Here is a 26,643-nt window from a genome sequence, read left to right as displayed (position 1 = left end):
TGCACCAGGTTTGCATCCAGACCCCTCTCGCCAATCCGGGCCTGGCCCAGTCGTATGAAAATATAAGATTTTTAAAAGGAGGCATGGCACCAAACCCCACTCCTAAACCCAAACGTCATTGGGGGAGGAGAAAATTTGTAAGTTGTAGACTAAAAAAAGGCAAGCTTTTGCAATTTAATGCTTACGATTGGTTAATCACGACATTTGTTTTGTGTCATGGGGAAAAGATCCCCAAAAGAAACCATGTACACAGCGGCAGCATCCCTGGCACAAATCAAGACCATGAACTCCTGACTGAACCTGCTGGTTGGCAAATGGCAGCAGGTTTGGTTGCTGGCTCTGGACAGGAGGAGAAAACTCAATCATGCTCTGAACAGGCTAGAGGAGGTCTGCACAGCTGACCTCAATTTTTTTTTTACTTACAGTGGGGGAAAAATGTATTGAACATGTCACCGTTTTTCTCAGAAAACATATCTCTAAAGATGCTGTTGACTTGAAACCTACCGGACCTTAGTAACAACAAAAGAAATCCATATATGCAAAGAAAGCAAATCTAATTAGTTAAAATGAAGTTATGCGTTATAAAGTGAAATAACACAGGGGGAAAGTGTTGAACACATGAAGAAAGGGGGGTGTAGAAAGACATGGAAAGCCCAGACAGCAGCTGAAATCTCTCAGTAGTTCTTCAGCAAGCCTCTGCCCTTCCTCAGTGTAAATGAATATCAGCTGCTTTTGGGGGATGAACAAAATTTTAGGAATGAGACTGTACAAATTCGACAATAAATCAAAAAGTTATGAATTTTTTATGAGATAGCATTGGAAAGAATTTAAAAGGGGCAGTTCACCCGAAACTGAAAATTCAGTCATCATGTATTCATCCTCCACTTATTCTGGACCCTTACAACACAAAGGGAAAAATGTCAACAGTCATTGACTTCCATAGTATTTTTGCTGCTACCATAAATGTAAATGTTTTTTCCCCAACATTCTTTAAAATGTCTTTTTTTGTGTGTGTGTGTGTGTGTGTGTGTGTGTGTGTGTGTGTGTGTGTGTGTGTGTGTGTGTGTGTGTGTTTCAACAGAAGAAGTAAATCCACAAAAGTGTAGAACCACTTGCTTTTTTGTTTTGTTTTGAGCTGAACTATCAATTAAAACTTTTTGCATTCAAAAAGTATAGGCAGTGTATTCGCTTCTGGAGAACTGACGGCTATTAGCAGGTTTGTAAAGTGATACACAATGGAAGTCACAATTATTATTATTATTATTAGTTCCAATTTGTAAAGTGTATTTGCATTTGTAAAGTGATGTTGAACAGATTCAGGAATTTTTCACAGTATTTCCTACAATATTTTTTCTTCTTGACAAAGTTTTATTTGATTTATTTCAGCTGAAATAAAAGCAGTTTTTAATTGTTTTAAACCTATTTTAAGGTCAATATTATCAGCCCCTTTAATCAATATTATTTTTTGAATTGTCTTCAGAACAAACCACTGTTATACAATGACTTGCCTAATTACCCTAATTTTAGCCGGCAGCTCTCTCACATGGTCGCCCACTGAAGCTAAGCAGGGCTGCGCCCGGTCAGTACCTGGATGGGAGAGCTAGGTTAGGCTGCCGGAAGTGGTGTTAGTGAGGCCAGCAGGGGGTGCACAACCTGCGGTCTGTTTGGGTCCTAATGCCCCAGTATATTGCTCAGTGAGTGCCGTCTTTCGAATGAGACGTTAAACCGAGGTTCCGACTCTCTGTGGTCGTTAAAAATCCCAGGATGTCCTTCGAAAAAGAGTAGGGGTTTAACCCCGGCATCCTGGCCAAATCTGCCCACTGGCCCCCGTCCATCATAGCCTCCTAACCATCCCCCTATTCCAATTGGCTTCATCACTCTATCCAATCAGCTGGTGTGGGGTTAAGCCTTTAAATGTCACTTTAAGCTAAATACTAGTGTCTTAAAGAACATCTAGTCTAATATTATTTACTGTCATCATGACAAAGAGAAAATAAATCAGTTATTAGACATGAGTTATTAATACTATTAGGATTAGAAATGTGTTAAACAGAAATTGGGGGAAACAAATATTTAGCTGTGCTAATAATTCAGCTGTATATCGAAGAGTCTGCAGAGAGGGTACCCAAAACAACTTCTAAAAGCTACAAATTAGGAATCCAAGTATCTATCTGCCTCTCTTTCTCTCTAGAAGCATTGCAGATTAAGGTATTACAATGTTTTCCATATGTCGTCTTGACTGTCATGAGAATATTAAAGACGTTTTCCAGCTTCCCAGGCAAAGCCAGATGTCAGGAGGGGGGGAAATGGGGATGGAGTCCAACAGAGCGGTGAAATTAACGCTCCTATCCTGCTTTTGACCTCCATGTAGCATCAGAGAAAATCAATAAGAAGCTGCATTCTGGACCACGCAGACCTCTGGGGCATGGCGAGCTTACCAAAATAATAAAAAGCTGCTTTCCTGTGCTGAACAATGCCCCTTAATTGCTAGCTTTTCTCAGCAATAGGGCCTTATTTCATAGCTGGGCCGTCTGAGACGCTTGTAATTGTTGTTTTTGTTGGCGAGAGGAAAGAGACCCATGCCGCTTTTGCACTGTACTTCAGATTTCCAGACATGGGCTTTTGACTTTTTTGCATCAGGGCAAGATATTCTGCTTGGGCAGACGCTTTGTTGCATAAACACGGTGTGGTAACTCGCCGGTGTTTACCCGCTGTGAGAAAGCTGACCAGCGCACAGGGATTCGCTCCACATTCGCTGACTGAGAATTCCACGCAAGGACATGATGTTCGGCAAACGGCAGTCAGGAACTCCAAATTGAGGACGTTCAATTAGTTTGGCTTGGCCTAGAAACCAGATGTGGTGTTAAAATTGCGAATCGTGTTGTTGGCTCAAGTTTCCTTTCTTTCTTTTTTTTTTTTTTGGACAACATGTGTATGTCTTGGGGGGTAAAATATCAAGATTGTTAACACCAGGTTTGTGTTAACTACAGCCAATTTAGCTTAATCAGGACGCCTATATTATATTATATTATATTATATTATATTATATTATATTATATTATATTATATTATGTTATGTTATATTATATTATATTATGTTATATTATATTATATTAATTATATTATATCATATTATGTTATGTTATATCATATTATATTATGTTATATTATATTATATTATATTATATTATGTTATATTATATTATATTATATTATATTATATTATATTATATTATATTATATTACATTATGTTATGTTATATCATATTATATTATGTTAGGTTATGTTATATTATGTTATATTATATTATGTTATATTATATTATATTAATTATATTATATTATATCATATTATATTATTTTATGTTATATCATATTATATTATTTTATGTTATATCATATTATATTATGTTATATTATATTATATTATGTTATATTATATTATATTATATTATATTATATTATATTATATTATATTATATTATATTATATTATATTATATACCCTGGACTACATTTTCGGGGCGGCGTACACATTTTTGCCAATCTAAACGTTTTTGGGCCATGTTTTCTCATACATGCCATTTCTTGTAAATCCACCAGAGGCCACTGTTTCCTTTGAGAGAAGCTAGTTGGCATGACATCATGCATATTATATCAGCTTGATATGGACTGCAGACATCCCAAGTCTCCCGGAAGTTGCGGAAGTATCCCTGAAATGCATAGACACTCCCGGATGCCCGCAAATGAATGATAATCTCCCGGAAATCGCGCGTCTCCTGCCCGGCCCTTAAATATGTTGCACACCCCTCTCTCCACTGCATCCCTACTAGCTCTTAGGTACGTCCCACACAGTCCCTTCGCTAAATCCAAGTGATAGTGTTTTTAAAAAAAAACTAGAAGAAAAAAGCCATCTACAAGCTTTTACTATGGTATCGCACTGCTTTGTTTGTTTTCCTTCGCCAGACTCGAACCCTGGTTCACTCAAGTCTGGTGCCATTTGCAGTGAACCACAGAGCAAACCAGTCACCGCGGTAAAGCAGTCCACACAGAGCGTTCATTTAACACACAAAATGCAACCATTTGTACCCTGCTGCGTATTTCTTGGTTCTCAAGAATGTAGCCCTGGGCACATTTTCTCAGTTTATTTAAAGAAAAACTCACTTAATTTTGGCTTATTATTTCTGAAAACAAGACAATATGTTTTGCTTGTCTAAAAATGCTTCTTGATTAGATATTTGGACTAGAAACAAGACAAAACCCACAAGATGCAGAACGGTCTGTGCTCTCTGAAACTAAACTTTGACATTTCCACTAGAGATTACGTTTGTGGGAAACCCAGCGTGCTGACAGCTTTCCGATTTGGGACGGAGCTTCCATGCAATAAATAAACAAAGCCGTCTCTAAGAAACCAAGACATAGCTCAAACTTAAAGCACACAGGTTTGCAAACTCCACCTAAAGTTGAGGCGCAGATGAGAGCGATCATGACATGTGGTAAATATTCATCCGCCAGCTGAGATCAATCGAGTACGCGCTTCTTGGAGAAGATGCCCGAATCTCCATGCGTTGCATTCACTGCGTGTTCAGCGCAAATGTCCGCTAAAAGTCAAATCTAATACTGTACATATCATCGCCAAAGAAGCTCGCCTTTACTAAGTTTACACTGAAACTGCGACTCATAACAAAGATCGGTATTGCGCCGATGGTTAGCGCAAGAATCCTGCTCTGCCTGCTCATAAATTGGGTCGGCTGACTCGCCAGCTTTCCACTAACACAGAAGAATTAAGATAATCTCAGACTGAACCTTTAAATTGACACAAACTGAAACCAAATCTTTTAAAGAGTGATAGAAGTGAGACTTTACTTACTTTCTTTTGTCTATTCTTTTTTTGAGGTGTATATTATTTTTTTATTTATTTACTGATGACTGCTTTGCAGCTTTCATCATTGAATTGAATGATTTATTATAATCTTTTGTTTGTTTTGTAGCAGAAATATTTTTATTAAATTGACATGCATATAAAAACAGCAGCACAAAATAAATATTTCTTACTGCAATGCTTCATTTTTGTTTGACGCAAACTATACAATTATTTTTCATAAAGTAACAGACTTTTTATAGCAGATAACCTACATTCATGCACATTCAAGGCAGTGTCATAATGAGAAATGTAATTCATTACTATTATTGTCATTTTTAATCATCATTTATATTCTATGGCCTAATTATTAGACATTCATTTTGGAATTATTGCTCACAAATATCAATGTTTTCGCAGCTTTAGTTAGATAGTTGTTTCTGGTTTTTGTCAGTCCTATTAATGTTGTTTTAAAATACAATAAATCCCTTTAAAAACAATTTGCAGCTGTGCTCATTCATTTTTGGTGGGTGCTCCTACATTTTTTCTGGTGCTCCTAAATACTTGAAGTTGGTAGCACCGGTGCTACCAAGTAAAAAAGTTAATTTCGAGCCCTGAATCATCTGATTGGTGAATCACACATTGAAGAATGCAGAACAAGCCACAAGCATTCATAAGCACGTGATCCTCTCGAAATTAGTTTATAAACAAACTTCACTTGTTACCCCCACTGTTTAATCTACATGTTGTAGAATCAAGCATCTTCACCAACAAGTATAGAGGCTGAATCTATTAAAGGTGACTCAGCGCTGAGCGATATTTAACAAACACCCCAACTTAGAGCACTGACAATAATAACTGCCTGTCATTTGTCCTCCTCCACTGACCCCCTAGCAAAGAGTTGCTGGAAATGAAAGATTTTATCATAGTCTTTCATTAGGCTTCTCCAGTCGTCTCCGCCACCAGCTGAGCCAGAAATGAGTTGGGTTAACCCCGTCAGCTCAGTCACCTCTGCTTTTGTTCTCCATTTCCATGGGAGTTTTTTGGAAGGAGGGATGGGGGGGGACTTCTTCAGATAGTAGGTTTGCTCTGGATATTTATTGTGTTTAAAGGGAATGATGTGAACCGGTAGGAACACTGTGAGCCCAGACTGATCCGGACAGGCAGATTTGTGCCCTGTTTGCTGCAGTCTGACAGCTTCACTGACGCTCAAAGCCAGAACGAGTTTCTTCCTGACATAGCATGCCATGATATATCGATTCCTATCATAAATCAAGAGCAAAACCTGTGATTTAGGAGGAGAAGGTTGCTTTAAATCGAAATTAATCATTAAACATGGGGATATACAGTAACGTGTGTAGATTGAACATCCAGATATGATGTTAACGGAGCGCTCGGGCGTCTTTTGTTTATGTTGTGTTGTTTGATTTGACAGTCATCTTGGACTTGTTTCAAACATCTCGGAGATGTTTCCGCAGGTCATCCATTGCTTTTGCCTGTTGGTGTAATCCCAGATTGATGATACGCACGGCAAAGGAAATCTCACTGAATTATTACAATACTCGCAGAAGAAATGTTTGTGAATCTACAGTTCAGATAAGGATGCTTCCAGCAGGCACACTAATGCAAAAGACACCGACAATCATTTTAAACATATTGTGTGTGTGTGAACGATTTAATATTTGTTTTATTTAAATTAGATAAAAGTATATGTATTTATTTATTTACACACACATATATATATATATATATATATATATATATATATATATATATATATATATATATATATATATATATATATATATATATATACACACACAACAAAACAGCGACCTTCTTGCTGTACGGTGATCATGCTACCCATTGCGCCACTGTGACGCCCCCTATGTTCTTCTTTCATTTGGTTTTCGGCTTAGTCCCTTTATTAATCTGGGGTTGCCACAGCGGAATGAACCACCAACTTATCCAGCAGGTTTTTACGCAGCAGATGCCCTTCCAGCTGCAATCCATCCACACATTTTCATTCACACTCATACACCATGGACAATTTAGCCCACCCAATTCACCTGTACCGCATGTCTTTGGACTGTGGGGGAAACCGGAGCACCCAGAGAAAACTCACGTGAATGCAGGGAGAGCATGCAAACTCCACACAGAAACGCCAACTGAGCCAGCCAAGGCTCGAACCAGCGACCTTCTTGCTGTAAGGCGATTGTGCTACCCACTGCACCACCGTGACGCCCCTATATTGCATTATATTATATCATATTATATTATAATAACACTTGAAGTATACCAATTCACAATATTAACTAGTGGCCTAACCCTAACCCTTAACCTTAACTCTAACCATTGACTTCCATAGTAGAAAAAAACACAATGTAAGTCAATTGTTACCGATTTCCAACTTTCTTTAAAACATCTACTTTGTGAAGAAAGTTTAAGAGGTCTTAAACGATCTTAAATGATTCAATAGGTCTTCAACGGTACATAAATTATGACGGAATAAAAAAAAATAAAGATTTTTTAGAAGAAAGCTTAAAACCTGTAACCATTGACTTGCATTATACATTTTTCTTACTATGAAAGGGAGTAGTTACAGGTTTCAGCTTTTTTTTCTAAATATCTTTGTTTACTATAGTTCACCCAAAAATGTAAATTCTCTACAAAAAATATATATATATATTTTGAAGTAAGCTGAAAACCTGTAACCATTGACTCTTATAGTAGGAAAAAACACAACGGAAGTCAATGGTTACAGATTTCCCAATTTCTTTAAAACATCTAATTTGTGAAGAAAGACAGTTAAACAGGTCTAAAACGAAAAACACAAAAATTATGACATAATCTTAATTTGAGGTTGAACTATATTAAAAATAAATATATTTTGAAGAAAGCGGAAAACTTGTAACCATAGACCTACATTATTTATATTTTCATACTATGGAAGTCAATGGTAACAGGTTTTTAGTTTTCTTCTAAATGTCTTTAATTTTGCATAGTTAACCCAAACATTTAAATTCTGTACAAAAAAATATATTTTGAGGAAAGCTGAAAACCTGTAACCATTGACTTCCATAGTAGGAAAAAAACACAAGGGAAATCAATTGTTACCGATTTCCAGCTTTATTTAAAACATCTACTTTGTAAAAAAAGAAAGTTCAATAGCTCTTAAACAAGTGAACTATATATAAATGATGACAGAATTTTTATGATCGGATGAAGATATGATTTGAAGAAAGCTTAAAACCTGTAACCATTGACCACAATAGTAGGAAAAAACACAGTGGAAATCAATGGTTACCGATTTACAGCTTTCATTAAAACATCGACTTTCTGAAGAAAGACAGTTCAATAGCTCTTAAACAGTCTTAAAAAATTCAATAGGTCTTGAACGACACATAAATGACGACAGAATTTTTATTTTTTGGCTAAACTATTGCTTTAATTAGTCAACTTTTTGATAGTCTCATGTCAAATTCTTTATCGCGCAAACAAACAAAGTCTGAGTTGTCTGTTTTACGAGAACCATCATGACATAGTTGATATTCTAATAAAATAAACCCTAATGTCCTCTAGGTCCTCCAGTGTTGATGAAATCCAACACTGTTTGCTGTTTACATGGGATTTATGAGGCTCAGTGTCACTGGGAGATCTCCGTAATCGACTTTTGCTGGGTGATTAGCGGAGCTCCCGTTACTGTGAAAACATGCATGAAAACACAGGGGAGGCTTTGACAAACTCTTCACAGCTCTGACTCCTGGACGGATGCACATATATCTGAAGCGACAGGGTGCCCGATCTCTCTGACCTGTGTTTGTGCGTTCGTAATCTCGGTGTTGAAGGTCAGCACACAGACCTGAGCCGTCCCCGAGGTCTGCATTGACAAATATGCCGAGAAACTTCGCTTTTTCCTTCAGTGTAATATACAAGAGGTCCTGACACTTATTTAGGGATGCATTCTTTGGCCCTATTCCATGTTAAAGTCCCCATAGAATTGAAATTCGTGATTTTTCTCAATATGTTAGCTAAATATCAGTAATAGTATTGAACACGTCATGTTTTTTTCCTGGATAATAATATTACTTAAGGAGCTGTTGACATGGAATTGGTAAAAACCCAAACAATGCACACATAAAAATAAAACAAAATATCTGAGACATTAGTTATGTGTAATAACAAAGAAATGACACAAGGAGAAAGTGCTGAACTACTAAATTGTGTTTAATACTTTATATTATACTTTTTTTTTGTTGATGTCAGCTTAAAGACGCCTCTCATATAGAGAACGAAGACACATGCATTGCTCAGGTGTGAGTTTCTCACAGACTTCAACAGTGTCAAAATCTTGATGTTTCTGAGGGTCTCGTTTATCAAATCTGAGCTTTAGTTTGTATTCTCTATTGGATTCGGATCAGGTGATTGGCTGGGCCATTCTACAGCTTGATTTTCTTTCTCTGAAAGCATCCGAGAGTCTCTTTAGCTGCGTTTTGGATCATTGTCTTGCTGAAATGTCCACCCTGGTTTCATCTTCATCCTCCTGCTTATGTAGATGTTGGACTGAAGCAGCTGATGTTCATTTACACTGAGGAAGGGCAGAGGCTTGCTGAAGAACTACTGAGAGATTTCAGCTGCTGTCTGGGCTTTCACTGCCGTTCTACACCTCCCTTTCTTCATGTGTTCAATACTTGTTTTCCTGCGTCATTTCATTTTATTATGCATAACTTCATTTGTGAACTAATTAGATTAGTGTCTTTGTGTATATGGGTTTCTTTTGTTGTTACCAACATCTGGTGAAAATTTCAAGTCAGCAGCACCTTTAGAAATATGTTTTCTAAAACAAAAAATATTTTACGCAATGTATTTACACTTTCGTAATGAATGTTTTCTATAAAATGCTTCACAATAATATATTTGTGTATATACATACATTAGATTGGTCGGTACAAGTACCACCGTCCAAAAATCTGTTCACCCAAATAAATATGCTGGGGGAAAATGTTAAAGGGCCATGAAGCCCCCTCGTTTCAGCAGGGTGTTTTCACACCTCTACTTTGGAAAAAGTCAGAAAAGTGGGCGTGTCCAGCTCTGTTTAGGGGGGAGTGTCGGAGGAACTAAATTGGGATGGTGTGGGAGTGTCTATTTGTGCACGCGCGAGTTTCAGAGTCAAAATACACACCCACACAGACAGGAGAAAGTGATGGTGTTTAACCTACATGGACATCTGTAGTCGAATTATTTGCCAAATTATTAAATGGTGGACTTTAACTGCAGTTTGGCTCTTTCATTCAGGGAATTCATTCATGCCCCTCAAGACAAACGAGATATTTGATTCGAGGATCTGCTGCAAGCGTGTATTTTTCATGCAATGTTTGATACCGCATGGCGAATGAGAGAAAAAAAAACCTCTGCATTTCCCGGAAACTTAGATGCACACGGCAGGTAGCGTCAGAAAGCCGCGTGTGTTATTCCGGTCACAAAATGCGGTGCTAACATTTCTGCACTCAGTGCAATAGTTAACTTAATTCGATACGAACAAACTAAATAAACAAAGAGCACTGGTCGCTCACTTACCAAATCTGTAGAGACAGAACAATCACCAGCAACTAGAGCCGCGTCTTTATGGAGAGAATACTACAAGCAAATCCAGATTTCAGCGTTTGCAGATGAGAACAGCTCTCAGGTAAACAATAATCCTCCTTAGACACGTAAGTTATTGTTGTCGAGCGTCGCGTACACTGTTAATCCACACGTGACTCCAGCTGAGCTCTCACAGAGAGAAAATGAAAACGAAACTTAACAGCAGCAAACTATAAAAGCAACACTGTGTGTGTGTGTGTGTGTGTGTGTGAATGTTTCCCTGGAACGGGTTGCAGCTAGAAGGGTATCTGCTGCGTAAAAACGTGCTGGATAAGTTGGTGGTTCATTCCACTGTGGCGACCCCAATAAAGGGACTAAGCCGACAAGAAAATGAATGAATGAATGAATGTTAGTTTCTGGGTGAACTACCCCTTTAATATGATTTACAGAAATATCTCAGAAAAAAGGAACCCACTGTAGATCAGCCCAAAAGCCATTCTGTTGTCATCTAGACTGCACTAAATGAAGCTCAACACCTCAAATTGAAAAGCACACCGGGTCATTCCGGGAACAACATTTAGCCGTAGAGTCCAAAATTAACACTCGCTGATTGCCAAATGTGTGTAAAAGATGTCGGTTTACACGCCAGTTGGCTGGTGGCGAATGCAACGCAAGAAATGGCGAAAGCAGAAATTGAACCGTTTCACAAACGCAACATATAATCAGATAATGTGAGCCACAAGTGAAAAGAGCGATTCAAATCAATTGAAACTGTCGAATTTAAAAACATCTGCTGCGACTTGTGTGTCCTGTTCTAACTTCATCCTCATCTTTCCATCAGGAGGATGCCCAAAAGGCTTTTTCCAACATATGCAAACTATTTTTCATATTAAGGCACAGATATGAATAATAAAATCATCTTTTGTGAAAGTTGAGGTTTAACTTATAGGTAGGGTTCCAACACAGGCTCACTATGAAACCGTAGCCCTATATACAATTCTGGAGATCTCGAAATATGTAGCCAGGAGTACAGTATGTATGGCTGCATTTCGTCTAATACATGAACACTAGTGGGGGGGTTGGCTTACCAGCTGACCTCTTAACTTCATGTAGACGGCTTTTCCTCTGTTACCAGTTTGCCCGGGAGCTCGACATGTAGGACGGGGGGCTTGAGACGCAGAGTAAAGTTGACTGCGACAATGGAGTTTGTTTCTGGCAAAGAACGGGTCCAGAAAGAAGGTAAGACAAAAATAAAAGGCAAAAAAATAAAATAAACAAGTAAATAACAGGCTGAAAACGTGGTAAAAATCAGGAGCCTTTTCTTTTTCTGGATTGCTGATTAAAACACTATTGGTTGGGTTAAGGGAAGGGCGAGGGTGGGGGCATCGTCAGTCAGTCAGACAGAAGACAGCGGCCTCTGGTGGATTTAGATGAGAACAGCAGGCGCGAATGGCACAATGGAAATTTGAGATCTAAAAAAGCGTACACAACGCCCTCTGGTGGATTTGCTAAAACAAAAGCTGCAAAAAAACGTACCTCCTCTGATGTATTTCCTGCTCTCCAAAAATGTATACAGGAGTATGTCTCAATAATGAGCCTGGGTTGACTTTAAAGGACACCTGAACAACATTTATTTAATGTAAAAAAATAGTTTGGATTCATTTAAAAGAGGTAAATTTACTAAATATCTTGATAAAACATGATCTTTACTTAATATTCATAACATAAACTAACAAAAACATTTGACCTTAAACAGAAATCATCAAATTATGTGGTTCTATTTAAAGAAATTGTATCGCAATTCATCCATTTTCCTTCGCTAAGTCCCTTATTTATTAGGTGGCGCCACAGCGAAATGAACGACCTGTATTGTAATTCAAAAATGTAATAATACAATAACAACACTGTTAAAAGTAATCCATAAAATTTACGATTTATGAAACGGCAGCTGTGCTTGCCAGAACTTTAAAGTAAAAATTACGGTAGAACCCATACTTTTTCCCCCTAAATTTTACGGTAAACTAACATTCATTCATTCATTTTCTTGTCGGCTTAGTCCCTTTATTAATCCGGGGTCGCCACAGCAGAATGAACGCAGCGGATGTCCTTCCAGCTGCAACCCATGCAGGGAGAACATGCAAACTCCACACAGAAACGCCAACTGAGCCGAGGTTCGAACCAGCGACCTTCTTGCTGTGAGGTTACAGCACTACCTACTGCGCCACTGCCTCGCCGGTAAACTAACATATTTAATTAAATTATAGTATTACACAAAGTGTGTTTCCAAGTAAGAAAAGCTATACTATCTAAACATTTTGTTACACAGAAACAAAACACAACCATAAGCATATGGTGATGAGAAAATCATAAGATGAACCAGGCACGTGCACACATAGGGCTCAACCTGTGCAGTGCACATGCCCTTTTTAGTCTTGCATAGAAAGTGCACTTCCAAAATGATCTGAAGTGCCCCAGCGTCACAACCCCCCCCCCTCTTTTTTTTTCGTGCACGACATCACCCCCCCCCCACCCCCCACCCCCTTCAGAATTTTCTCCTGCACATGCCCCTTTGACAGTCTCTGCACGGGGCTGTGATGTACCAATGCAAACTAATCAAAGAGCGTTTCCCACAGTCAGAGATTGATGGTGCTCAGCGTCATTAACGCAACTACAAAATAACATCATGGTAACAGACAAAATGAAAACAATACGATAAACATTATTTATCGACAATTAATGTAACTTAAAACTCTAATGTACATCACTGATGGAAAACAAACTAAAAAGATCCATAGTAATGTCAACAAAATGCAGGACCGTCGAGTCGCAGTTATTACGGTTATTATCGTAAATATTAATGACGTACTGTTGACCAGATTTTTACTGTAGCATTTTTTACTGTTGAAATTGTGGTAACTTTTTTTAAAGTGTATGTATTTGTTAGGGAAGGAGGCACTATTTTTTCCTGGATCAAACAGCAGGGTCTAAAAATCTGTGGATTCTACGCCCCATATAGTGAGAGGAGGTGAAAAGGTCATCGGCTAGAATCTGCTCGCTTTCCCACAGGCCTGAGGGCGCAAGGTCATGTCAGGCCAATAATGCAGCGGGCAGTGCAGGAACACATTTATACGGACAATTACAAACAAAACGAAGAGTAAAGTCTGAAATATTTGTATGCATTTGTTTCATATTCATATCCAAAAGATTTGTCATGTACACAAACCCTGCACACAGATTTCGATGTGTATTAATCCATTTGCGGAAAAAAAAAGAAACGTAAAACATTTCTGAGCCGATAGAAGCAGTGATGATTTGATCTCCTCTCTCTTCTTCAAAATAGAAAGAGGAATAGACTGCATATTGTGTTCATCCAATACTGCGTAGAGGAAGAAGAGTTCTTCTTATCAACGAGCTGCGCTGGATTATCCACAAATAAAAAGTTTGTTTCAGGAAATCAGTGGAATGTTGATGCATTGCTTTTGAAACCTCACACATTTCTGTATGTAAACAAATCTTTAACAGAGACTGGCCATACCTCAAAGACTCACACGCAAACATACAGAAGCAGGAGAGGTGTGTCAGTCACTGAATCCAGCATAGGGTTTCTCAAATGCCCGTCACATTCTGTCTTTATATTATGCATTGTGGCTGTCGTAAAGTCATCTGCGCTGAAGGCTCACGTGACATCATTCTGTATTTTGCTTTTTGCATATACGATGGCTCTGAACCGACTCAGGCTAATTCTAAAAACGTACCCCTGTATACATTTCTGGAGAGCGGCAAATACGTCGCAGTAGGTATGTTTTTTTGCAGTTTTTGTTTTCACAAATCCTTTAGAGGCCGCTGTGTATGCATTTTAAGATCTCAAATTTAATCCACCAGAGGCTGCTGTCGACTGACTGACTGACCGACTGACCCCTTTCCTAAACCCAACCGATAGTGTTTTCGAAAGCCATCCAGAAATAGAAAAGCTCTAGTAGCAGCCTGACTTTTACCAGGTTTTTAAATCCACATTCTCACCCTGTTATTTACTTTTGTCGGCTTAGTCCCTTTATTAATCCGGGGTCGCCACAGCGGAATGAACCGCCAACTTATCTAGCAAGTTTTTACGCAGCGGATGCCCTTCCAGCCGCAACCCATCTCTGGGAAACACACACACTCATACACTACGGACAATTTAGCCTACCCAATTCACCTGTACCGCATGTCTTCGGACTGTGGGGGAAACCAGAGCACCCGGAGGAAACCCACGCGAAGGCAGGGAGAACATGCAAACTCCACACAGAAATGCCAACTGAGTCGAGGTTCGAACCAGCGACCTTCTTGCTGTGAGGCGACAGCACTACCTACTGCGCCACTGCCTCGCCCTGTTATTTACTTATTTATTTTAATTTTTGTGTTTTGTTTTTATTTCACCTGCCTTACCTGCAAACGTTCTTGAACCCGGTCATCGCGGTCAACTTCGCTTTGCGTCTCAGGTCCGTCTCAGGTACAGTTATCAAATCGCAGATGAGTTGTTCAGTCACCTTAAATGAATTAAGTCCAAACAACTACTGTACATAGCTACTCAAGCGCTTTGCAATTGCTTCTAGCATTAGTATGCGGCAAGCCACTGGACAAACTGGTAACAGCAGACACACAAGGAGGTAATCGGTCAGCTGGTAGCGCAAAAAGGATCCGCGGCATAACCGATTAGTTTTAAAGACGAAATGCAGCCATGCATACATGTATGTAGTGTATGTGTGTGAACGCAAGAGCGTTTGAGTGTTTCACAGTGCTGGGTTGCAGCAGGAAAGGTCTCCGCTGCGTAAACGTATTATGGATAAGTTGGCGGTTCATTCCGCTGTGGCAACCCTTGATTAATAAAGAGACTAAGCCGAAAAGAAAATGAAGTAATGAATGAACTTTTACATATACAGTTGAAGTCAGAATTATTAGCCCCCCTGAATTATTAGCGCCCCTGTTTATTTTTTTCCCTAATTTCTGTTCTGTTTTTGGAAGATTGTTTCAGCACATTTCTAAGCATAATAGTTTTAAAAAATCATTTCTAATAACTGATTTATTTTATTTTTTCCATGATGACAGTAAATAATATTTTACTAGATATTTTTCAAGACACTTCTATACAGCTTAAAGTGATATTAAAAGGCTTAACTATGTTAATAAGGTGAACTAGGGAGGTTAGGGTAATTAGTCGAGCTATTGTATAACGATGGTTTGTTCTGTAGATTATCGCATAAAAAATAAGCTTAAAGGGGCTAATAATTTTGTCCCAAAAATAGTTTTTAAAAAATTAATAACTGCTTTTATTCTAGCCGAAAAAAAACAAATAAGACTTTCTCCAGAAGAAAAAATATTATCAGACACACTGTGAAAATGTCATTGCTCTGTTAAAAATCATTTGGGAAATATTTAAAAAAGAAAATAAAAATCACAAGGGGGCTAATAATTCTGACTTCAACTGTACATACTGCTGTCAAAAGAATTTGAAAACATTTCCCTCAATCCAAGCTCTCTTTAAACGATCAACTTGAACAGTAAAGCCAATCAAGTGTGGATTTCATCGACGTGAACTCTGCGCATTGTTTCCACTTAATGGGGTCTCTGTGCTCATTTTCAGCCTTTTGAAAACGGACCCCCTGTCATGTCACACAATTCACAGGGAAGCAAAAAAACCTCATGTGCATTTCTGTGGCGCAGCGAGCGCAGTTAGAGTTACACCGCTACAGCTGGAGAGAAAAAAAAGATGGATAAACAGAAAGACAGGGCTAAAAAGGGCTGGGAGCCGAGAGTGGAATATACTGGAGCGTGGGGTTTTCCTTTTCCCCAGTCTCCCTCTGTTTAGTAGCGAGTGATGAAAGGATAATTTTCCCCTTGCCCTTTAAGCGCAGCATTGTCACAGAGTTCAGCGGCTCTAGCGACAGATGAGTTGGAGCCCCCGAGGGCCCCGCTCCAGCCTGCATCTCCTGGGCTTTTTGTTTCGAGGCACTGTCATATGAAACAGACATCTAATAGGTGAGCCTTTGTGTCCGGCCTTCACATCTGCTGAGCCGCCCAGCCCCCAAAGAGCAGCGGCCGAAGACAAACCCAGAAAAGAGTTGACAAAGGAGAGCTGATAAAGGCATGCCGGCAGGTTATTAATTCCCACTGAAGAAGCCCATTCGGTACGCTAACTCAAACTGTTCACAAAGTTGGTTTGAGTACTGTAAACTTCTCACATGCAGCTGAAGTCAAAATTATTCCTATTTCTTTTTTCTAATATTTCCCAAATGATGTTCAGGAAGTTTTCACAGTATGCCGTATGCTACTGCGTTGACGCATAGCCCTAAGCCGTGGCCGTCGGCATCTCTGACGTGCACCTCTCAAAAAAATGTAACTACATGTCGCAACGATGCGTACCGTAAGCTCTGTGATTGGTCGGCTTGGTAGCACTGACAAGTCTGGGCGGGGCCGAGAGCCACGCGAGCCCGATGGAGCGATTGTTTACAAGTGTGGAGTCCCATGAAGGAGTTCCAGGTGGAAAGGTTTGTTTTGTGTTTACCTCATAGTTAAAGGTGTTGCACGTCTGCCGGTTCCTGCCTCAAAATGAGCGAGTTTGAGCCACTTGAGCGCAACAAAGAAACTCGACACAGAGGAACATTTACACCTCACTGCCAACTAGCGTTTCGGAAGTGTTAATGCAGACCAACAGTGACAACGCGCAGAAGTGTAAATGCACAGCTACACGCGTTGCATGCGCCGTGGGTTACGCCGGTCACTTGACGCAGATGTAAAAACCAGACTTTAAACTGTACACATACAGTGCTCAGCATATACGAGTACAGCCCATTTTGAAAATGAATATTTTTCTCCATGTCTCCGTGAATATGGGTAATATATAATGGTGCATTTGAACAAAACATAATTATTAAACAGATATATTTATCAAATTATTATTTTTGTCACCAAACATATTTAGAAATGAAAAGATAATACATTTTAATTCATGCAAAACAAATTACAAACTAAAACATTTCAACTAAATTTTATATATTTTTTTGTTTCTCTTGATTTTTGCTAATTTTGAAAATGCTAACATATAAATTTGGGCAGCTAGTTTTTAAATCATTATTACATTACATTGATGCTTCATTTCAGTCGTTTAATGATCGCTGCACCATGTTGCTAGGCTTATGTAAAATCATATAGTCAAAAGACAAATTCAATAAAAACAAAAAAAAAAAACAGCATAAATTCTGTATTAGGAAATATGAATTTATTAGAAATAAACTAAATAAACCACAATGCATAAATGTTTTTAAGTATTTGATTGTTTTAGTAGTAAATGTACAAATCTTTACAAAAAAAGCACTATATTTCGCTGTATTAGATTGAAAGCCAGTGCATGATGATCGGACAATGCAATCTCACAGCAATTTTGATTTAGTGGCAAAATTCGTATGAATTTGTATGATCTAATTCTTACAATTTAGTACGACTTGCTCATCACCCAATGACGGTTGTGGTTAGGGCTGGGGTTTGGTGCCACGCCTCCTTTTTAACATCGTACATTTTCATACAATTGAACTTGTATGAGTTAGCCACTAAACGGACAAAACGTAAAATACTAACGTTTGCTTGTGAGATGATGCTGGATCGGACGTGGACATAAGGTTTTTAGTATTTAAACGGCCTGTTTTTGAACTGGAATGTGTCTCTCTTGTTTACCTGTGATCCGATCAAGCAAAAGGCGTCTTATTACTCTGTGAACAGGGCAGCATCATCAGTCTGTTAAATTCGCTGACTCTCTCACATCTGCGAAGTCATCCTTGCCTCTCTCATAGTATCTTCATAGACTAGCCCACATTCGGTGCACGATAGCCTTGAAAAGGCTGCGCAGTGCAGCACGCAAGCACAATGAGGAAAAATAGACTGACTGCATCAAAAAGGCGCTCATATTATTGCGCAATGACATCGGAAAATAATATAGATCGCGCCACCAAACACATGAAAACGAAAGTAACGGTGGTTTTAAAAATGTAAGGAGTAGAAAGTACAGATTTTTGTGTAAAAATCTAAGAAGTAGAAGTAAAAAGTTGTCAAAAAAAATAAGTAGTGGAGTAAAGCACTAATACTAGAAAAATCTATTTAAGTACTGTAATAAAGTATTTGTACTTCGTTACTTCCCATCTCTGAAGAAACTCATAAACATTAATTATTAAATTCTATAATAACTATAATAACAACTTGTAAAACACAACTACAGCTATTGTAAACTAAACATTTAAGTCATTTTTAATAAACATTTGGTGAGCATTTTCTGATGAACACATTTTCATTATTGATATCTGCACCTTTTGGCGTTTGCTTTCCACTACACACGTGAGCTGGCAAAATCCAAAGTGTTCATGCAGACGTTTTAGTATTATAAAGCTAATCAAGCATTGTGCACATCTCATTAGAATACTTTTGCTTAATTATATTTCTATTAAGTAAATTAAATGAACTTTTTAACTGCAATGGTACAAATTAGTTTCTTTGTCTTAAGGCAGGGGTGTCCAAACTTTTTGGGCCGAGGGCCAGATGCAAAAAAAAACAACGTTGTTGCGGGCCAAATTTTACACACATCACACAGACACACACATATATATATATATATATATATATATACAGTTGAAGTCAGAATTGTTAGCCCCTGTTTATTTTTTCCCCAATTTCTGTTTAATGGAGAGAAGATTTTTTTCCACACATTTCAAAACATATTAGTTTTAGTAACTCATTTCTAATAACTGATTTATTTTATCTTAGCCATGATGACAGTAAATAATATTTGACTAGATATTTTTAAGACACTTCTATACAGCTTAAAGTGACATTTAAAGGCTTAACTAGGTTAATCAAGTTACAAGTTAAGGTAATTAGGCAAGTTATTTTATTACAATGGTTTGTTCGGAAGACTTAAGGGGCTAATAATTTTGACCTTAAATGGTTCATAAAAAAATTAAAACCGCTTTTATTCTAGCCGAAATACAACAGATAAGTCTTTCTCCAGAAGAAAAAATATTATCAGACATACTGTGAAAATGTCCTTGCTCTGTTAAACATCATTTGGGAAATATTTAAAAAAGAAGAAATAAATCAAAGAGGGGCTAATAATTCAGACTTCAACTGTGTGTATATAGACAGACAGACAGACAGACAGACAGACAGACAGACAGACAGACAGACAGAAAGATAGATAGATAGATAGATAGATAGATAGATAGATAGATAGATAGATAGATAGATAGATAGATAGATAGATAGATAGATAGATAGATAGATAGATAGATAGATAGATAGATAGATAGATAGATAGATAGATCATAACAAGAACTGCTGCTTAATTGAATGCATGTAATAGCGACACCCGGTGGTTATTTATTGATTTACGTTCATTTTTGTATAGCGGGCCAGATTCTATTGATATTTATAAAAAGCCACGCGGGCCGCCACAAAACTGATTGCGGGCCGCAGATGGCCCGCGGGCCGTAGTTTGGACACGCCTGTCTTAAGGTATAATTCTGTTCCATGAACAGGTACCGCCCCAGGGACAAGGGTTTGCACCTTCTTTGGTACAACACTGTACCATTTTTTCTGAGAGTGTATGTTATTTGTGTTTACATCGTTAAACATTTAGAGTATTAGTAACTTAAACTTGAAGTTCAGTTATCAAATTGATATGAGTTGTTCAGTCAACTTAAACAAATTAAGTCCAAACAACTAGCTTATACAGTATACTCAAATGCTTTGCAATTGCTTCTGGCATTAGAGTTAACACAATAAATATAATTAAAGTCATTAATAACTCGATTTGAGTTCTGCTTAATATAATCAGATCATGAGCAGCCCGGTGGCTCAGTGGTCAGCACTGTCGCCTCACAGCAAGTAGGTTGCTGATTCAAGTCCCGGGTCAGTTGGCGTTTCTGTGTGGAGTTCTGCCTGTGTTGGTGTGGGTGCTTCGGTTTCCCCCACAGTCCAAACACATGCGCTATAGGGGAATTGATTAACTACATTGGCTGTATAAGTGTGTGTATGTGTGAATGTGAGAGTGTATGGGTGTTTCCCAGTATTGGGTTGCGGCTATAGGGCATCTGCTGCGGAAAACTTATGCTGGAATAGTTGGTGGTGATTGCGCTGTAGTGACCACAAGCAGGCATGAAAGAGTCGAGTTGGCACATTCTGATGGCTGTGTGGTGTACGGTGAGCATATTTTGGGTGGTGACTGTTGTTGTTGCTCTTTTGGGTGGAAAAAAAAAGCGTTTATTGGCTGATCCTCCAGGGGGGGTGTTGGAGGTGTTTCAGTAGCTTTTGTTTAGCTCTCTGGAGGATTCAGTGCGTGTGTGTGTGTGTGTGTGTGTGTGTGTGTGTGTGTGTGTGTGTGTGTGTGTGTGTGTGCTTGAGGCAGTGTGAGACTGTGAACTTCTGGCTCACGTTTCTCTATCGCTACATCCAAATGCATGCATACACTGTAAGATATATATACAGTTGAAGTCAGAATTATTAGCCCCCTTTAGATTTTTTTTTCTTTTTTAAATATTTCCCAAATTATGTTTAACAGAGCAAGGAAATGTTCACAGTATGTCTGATAATATTTTTTTTTTCTGGAGAAAGTTTATTTGTTTTATTTCGGCTAGAATAAAAGCAGTTTTTAATTTTTAAAAAACAATTTTGGGACAAAATTATTAGCCCCTTTAAGTTAATTTTTTTTCAATAGTCTACAGAACAAACCATCGCTATACAATAACTTGCCTAACTACCCTAACCTGCCTAGTTCACCTTATTAACCTAGTTAAGCCTTTAAATGTCAATTTAAACTGTACAGAAGTGTCTTGAAAAATATCAAGTAAAATATTATCTTTGTCATCATGACAAAGATAAAATAAATTAGTTATAAGAGATAGGTTTCTAAAACTATTATGCTTAGAAATGTGCTGAAATAATCTTCCCTCCATTAAACAAAAATTTAGGGAAAAATAAACAGGGGTGCTAATAAGTCAGGGGGGCTAATACTTCTGACTTCAACTGTACATATTGTTCCACACAATTCTTTCATGTTGTTACAACACAAATTAAGCTAATTAAGCAAACAACTGTTGTTAAAAATCTTTGCCATGATGACAGCACATAATATTTGACTAGATATTGTTGAAGACACTAGTATTTAGCTTAAAGTGACATTAAAATGCTTAACTAGGTTAATTAGGATAAAGTTAGGGGAATTAGGCAGGTTTTCACAGTCACTAGTGATCTGGCCTATGTAGATAGCTTGAGAACTACACATCTGCCAGCAAAAGAACTACATATCCAGTTATGCACCACTCACACACCCTCCCAAGATCCCCATCATTGCAAATAGACACAGCTGAAGCTGTTCAAGGCTAATCACACAGAGAGTTTGTACACCTCTGAAACACACACACACACACACATTGCTGAGTCTTGTTATGCTGTTTGTGAACATTACGTCGTGGTTTCCTTGCCTTTCCGTGTTAGACCATTGCTTTGTTTGTTAACGTTGCCTGCTGCCTGCCTGTACTGACTATTCGCATGTGTTTTGACTACGTCTCTGGATTCCCTGTATACATCTGTTTACCTCTGTGTTGACTTTTGCTTGCCTGACCATCATGCTAAACATGCATTTGGATCCGTTTTATAAAGTCCATATAATAAGTCTTTGGCAATCCTCCGCCTGTGTGTTTGCAATCAGTCAGGAACCGGTGTGAGTGTGTGGTGCATGACTGGATATGTAGTTCTCTTGCTGGCAGATTTGTAGTTCTCCAGCGATCTGCATGGGCTAGATCGCTGGTGACTGTGACACAAGTTATTGTATAATAGGGGTTTGTTCTGGAGGCAATCCAAAACAAATATTGGTTAAGGGGGCTAATAATATTGACCTTAAAATGGGTTTAAAATAATAAAAGCTGATTTTATTGTAGTTAAAATATAACAATTAAGACTTTCTCCAGAAGAAAAAATATTAGAGGAAACACTGTGAAAAATTCCTGAGTCTGTTCAACATAATTTAGTAAATAATTAAAAAGGAAAATTAAAATTACTAAAAAAAAAAAACTAAAAACTAAAATTACCTTAACGATTGACCTCCTAATCGTCAATATATAATATGCACCCTGTTTATAACTATTTGAGTGAGTAAATAGTGAGTACATTATAATTTTGGGGTGAACCATCCTTTAAAGGGGTCTGCCACAGTGACAAGGTGTTGTATTTTTTTCTGAGTGTGTATATGAAGAAGCCTTTTCATGAGTCTGACCACCGCAATATCTCTCACCTGCAGAGCTATGAGTATGTTGGGCAGCGCCTGACCGTAAGTGTCATGGCAGTGCACCGCCAATGCACCAGCGGGCACTTCTGTCAACACATCGCTCAGCATCTCAGCCATGGAGCCCGCAGTGCCCACGCCAATGGTGTCCCCCAGGGAAACCTCATAACAGCCCAGCTCAAACAAGCGCTTCGCCACCTGGGCCGGAACAGAGGGAAAAAAAGCCATGAAAACACTATTCCCCCTGGAAATATAAACAAGATGAAGGAGTGCACACAGAGAGCTCTTTCTGAGCGCTAGAAAAGCACTGCACGTCTTACAGCGTCATGCAGGATTTTCAGCAAACATCGTAATAAGGGGCCTTGGGGGACTACAAACATTGTAGGAAGAAACAAAAAGTATATGTAGAGAGAGAGCTCCATGTATATTTTAGCTAAGTAGTGGTCAAAAATTGTTATTTGAAATGAAAAACACGAAGGATTAAATGAAAAAACAAAAGTGGTTATTGGAAAATGAATTAAAATAAATTAATAATCAACACAAAACTCACAAGCACTCATTCTGTGGCAGAAAATCTGATCTGGAGCGGTTTAGAGAACTACCTGTAGATAGGGTTTTTACAGCCAAACCCATTCAGTCGAGAACAAAAACATAATTATCTGTATAAACATGAAACATTTTCTTTCATTTTCTGCCAAAATATGTTACACTTCATTTTTAATTGAAAGAAAAGTGTCTACATTCTTCATATATTTTTCTCTTTTTTTCATAAAATAAGTTAGATTATATGGTTTTCCGTTACCATAGCAGCAATAGAATTACTACAACAGATTAACTATTATAGTTGACATGTTACAATAGCAACTATACAATTGCCACAATATACCAGTTATTATAGTAGTTAAGTTACCATAGGAAACAATATAATTACAACAGATGAACTATTATAGTTGATGTGTTACCATAGCAACTATAGTATTACCACAAGAGATCAACTGTTACTATTAATGTGTTACCATAGCAACTATACAATTACCACAACAGATCAATTACTATAGTTGTTGATGTGTTACCATAGCAACTATAGAATTACCACAATAGACCAATTACAGTCGTTAAGTTACCATAGCAACAATATAATTACAACAGATAAACTATTAAAGTTGATGTGTTACCATAGCAACTATAGTATTACCACAACAGACCAATTACTAGTTGTTAATGTGTTACCATAGCAACTATAGACCCATTAATATAGTCATTAAGTTACCATAGCAACAATATAATTACAACAGATCAACTATTACAATTGATGAGTTACCATAGCATCTATACAATTACCACAACAGACCAATTACTAGTTGTTAATGTGTTACCATAGCAACTATAGAATTACTACAACAGATCAACTACTATAGTTGATGTGTTACCATAGCTACTATAGAATTACCACAACAGATAATCTACTGTATTTGTTGTTAACATAGCAACTATAGAATTACCACAACAGACAAATTACCAGTCGTTGATGTGTTACCATAGCAACTATAGAATTACCACAAAAGGCCAATTAGTATAGTCGTTATGTTACTTTAGCAACTATACAATAACCACAACAGATTAACTGCTATAGTTGATGTGTTACCATAGCAACTATACAATTACCACAACAGATCAACCACTGTACTTGATGTGTTACCATAGCAACCATAGAATTACCACAACAGATCAATTATTATAGTTGTTGTTGCCAATGCAACTATAAGATTTACCACTACAAATTAATTGCAATAGTTGTTGTTACCACAGAAACTATAATTACCACAACAGATCAACTACTGTAGTTGATGTGTTACCATAGAAACTACAGAATTACCACAACAGACCAACTGCTATTGTTGTTGTGTTGCCATAGCAGCTATAGAATAACCATAACAGATCAATTACTACAGTTGTTGTGTTGCCATAGCAACAATAAAATTACCACAACTGACCAACTGCTATTGCTGTTGTGTTGGCATAGCAACTATAGAATTACCATTACAGATTAACTGTTACCATAGCAATAATATCATTGCCATAACAGATTAATTGAAGTACTCTACTAAAGTGCTATAAAATTTCAAAACATTATAATATTTACTATAAATTAAGTTTTTGTGTCATGCGGGCTTTCAGATGAATTTATCACATACTAGAACAGATTTAATTCCGACTAAACAAATATATTACAATACCTTCGTGACTTGTGAGGGTTTTACTTGTCCTTCATAGGGACAGCCGAGAGCGCAGGAAACATACCTGGAAAGAGAAGAGTGGTAAAGTTATAGGATATATAGCTCACAATATACCACAATGGGGAAATAACGCCAAGTGCTGTTTTACTGCATCCGCACGAGCAGCCAAAAACTGCTCTTACAGAGGATTACATCTATCACGAAAAATAAAACACAATGTTCAGCCACGGGCGAGACGTATAGCTGGTGTCAAACGGTTGTGACAAATAGGAGCAATAGTGTTGACAGAGGGAATGAGAGATGTTGCAGTACCAGCTATATGCGCTTTCCATATGTGAAGGAAACGTGTTCTGCTAGACACAGCGGACAGGCAAGCGAAGAGTTGAAAATGTTTCTCTCGGGCTTATATGGTGGTCAGATGATACTTCTGTGTGCTACCAGAATTTCCGTGTGATTATTAGGCGTTGAGTCACATTTGCCAGAGTGAAGTGACTGCTCTCTATCGGTTTTATTTTTTTCATTCAGAAAAGCCTCAGCTCGGACACACATCTGGACTTGTACTTGTAACTGATACAAAGCACAACACACTGCGCGCACATCTGGAACTTGAATTATTTACTCATTAATTCTGAAATAATTTCATGCTGCTCCGGTGCCCCGTCTCAAAACCTCAACGGAGAAGAGTCCAAGTACAAAAATAAAAGAAACCACTGGCCTTTTGGTCAAACCGAAGATCTGCTGCTGAAAGCTACATTGATGTAATTGAAGTCCAGCGGTCATTCAGCACAGAACTCTCGCCTCATGCTGGCAGTTTATTATTATACTGGTAACACTTCAGTTTACGTAACCATTTAGCACCATTACTACTGGCTTATTATTAAGATATGAACTTTATTAGAACTTATAAAGTATCTTATTTTACACCCCTAATACCTAAACCCAACTACTACCTTACTGACTATTCATTCATTCATTTTCTTTTCGGCTTAGTCCCTTTATTAATCTAGGGAAGCCACAGCGGAATGAACCGCCAACTTATCCAGCATACTTTATATGCTCTTCCAGCTGCAACCCATCACTGGGAAACACCCATACACTCTCATTCACACACATACACTACAGACAATTTAGCTTACCCAATTCACCTATACTGCATGTCTTTGGATTTGTGGAGGACACCGGAGCACCCGGAGGAAACCCACGCCAACACGGGGAGAACATGCAAACTCCACATAGAAATGCCAACTGATCCAGCCGAGGCTCAAACCAGTGACCTTCTTGCTGTGAGGCGAGAGCGCTACTCACTTTGCCACAGTGCTGCACCTTACTAACTATTATCAAGTCTTAGCTAATGGTTTGTTAATAGGGTGAACTGTGTGTTAAAATAAAGTGTGACCATTATATTCGTTTAGATTAATATCGCTTGTTATTCTACGAAACATTTGGTAAAATAAAAATCAGAAAAATATATAACATTATTCATGTGGTTATTTGAATGGATATTTGAATGAAAGAGACATACATATACCCACCGGCCACTTTATTAGGTACAGCTGTCCAGCTGCTCGTTCACGCAAATTTCTAATCAGCCAATCACATGGCAGCGACTCAATGCATTTAGGCATGTAGACATGGTCAAGACGATCTGCTGCAGTTCACACT

General features: G+C 38.1%; 1 protein-coding gene across 23 annotated transcripts in view; it reads right to left on the bottom strand.

Moving 5' to 3' along the window:
* The window catches only part of hmgcll1 (3-hydroxymethyl-3-methylglutaryl-CoA lyase like 1), a 245,051-nt gene that overhangs the window by 197,782 nt on the left and 20,626 nt on the right, over positions 1 to 26,643 (bottom strand). For 21 of the 23 annotated variants that reach the window (XR_012388667.1, XR_012388663.1, XR_012388660.1 and 18 more), the window contains 2 exon segments: positions 24,982 to 25,045; positions 22,754 to 22,942 (listed from right to left, as the gene is read on the bottom strand). Coding sequence is in view for 5 of the 23 variants with exons in the window: in XM_068212920.2 (XP_068069021.1) it covers positions 22,754 to 22,942; positions 24,982 to 25,045 (253 nt within the window). In the remaining 18 variants the exon portion in view is untranslated. 23 annotated transcript variants of the gene reach the window in all.

This window comes from Danio rerio, chromosome 13 (assembly GCF_049306965.1).
Source record: "Danio rerio strain Tuebingen ecotype United States chromosome 13, GRCz12tu, whole genome shotgun sequence".
Classification (NCBI taxonomy): domain Eukaryota; kingdom Metazoa; phylum Chordata; class Actinopteri; order Cypriniformes; family Danionidae; genus Danio; species Danio rerio.
The sequence above is the reverse complement of the archived record's forward strand: the minus strand, read 5'-3'. Positions and strand labels throughout refer to the sequence as shown.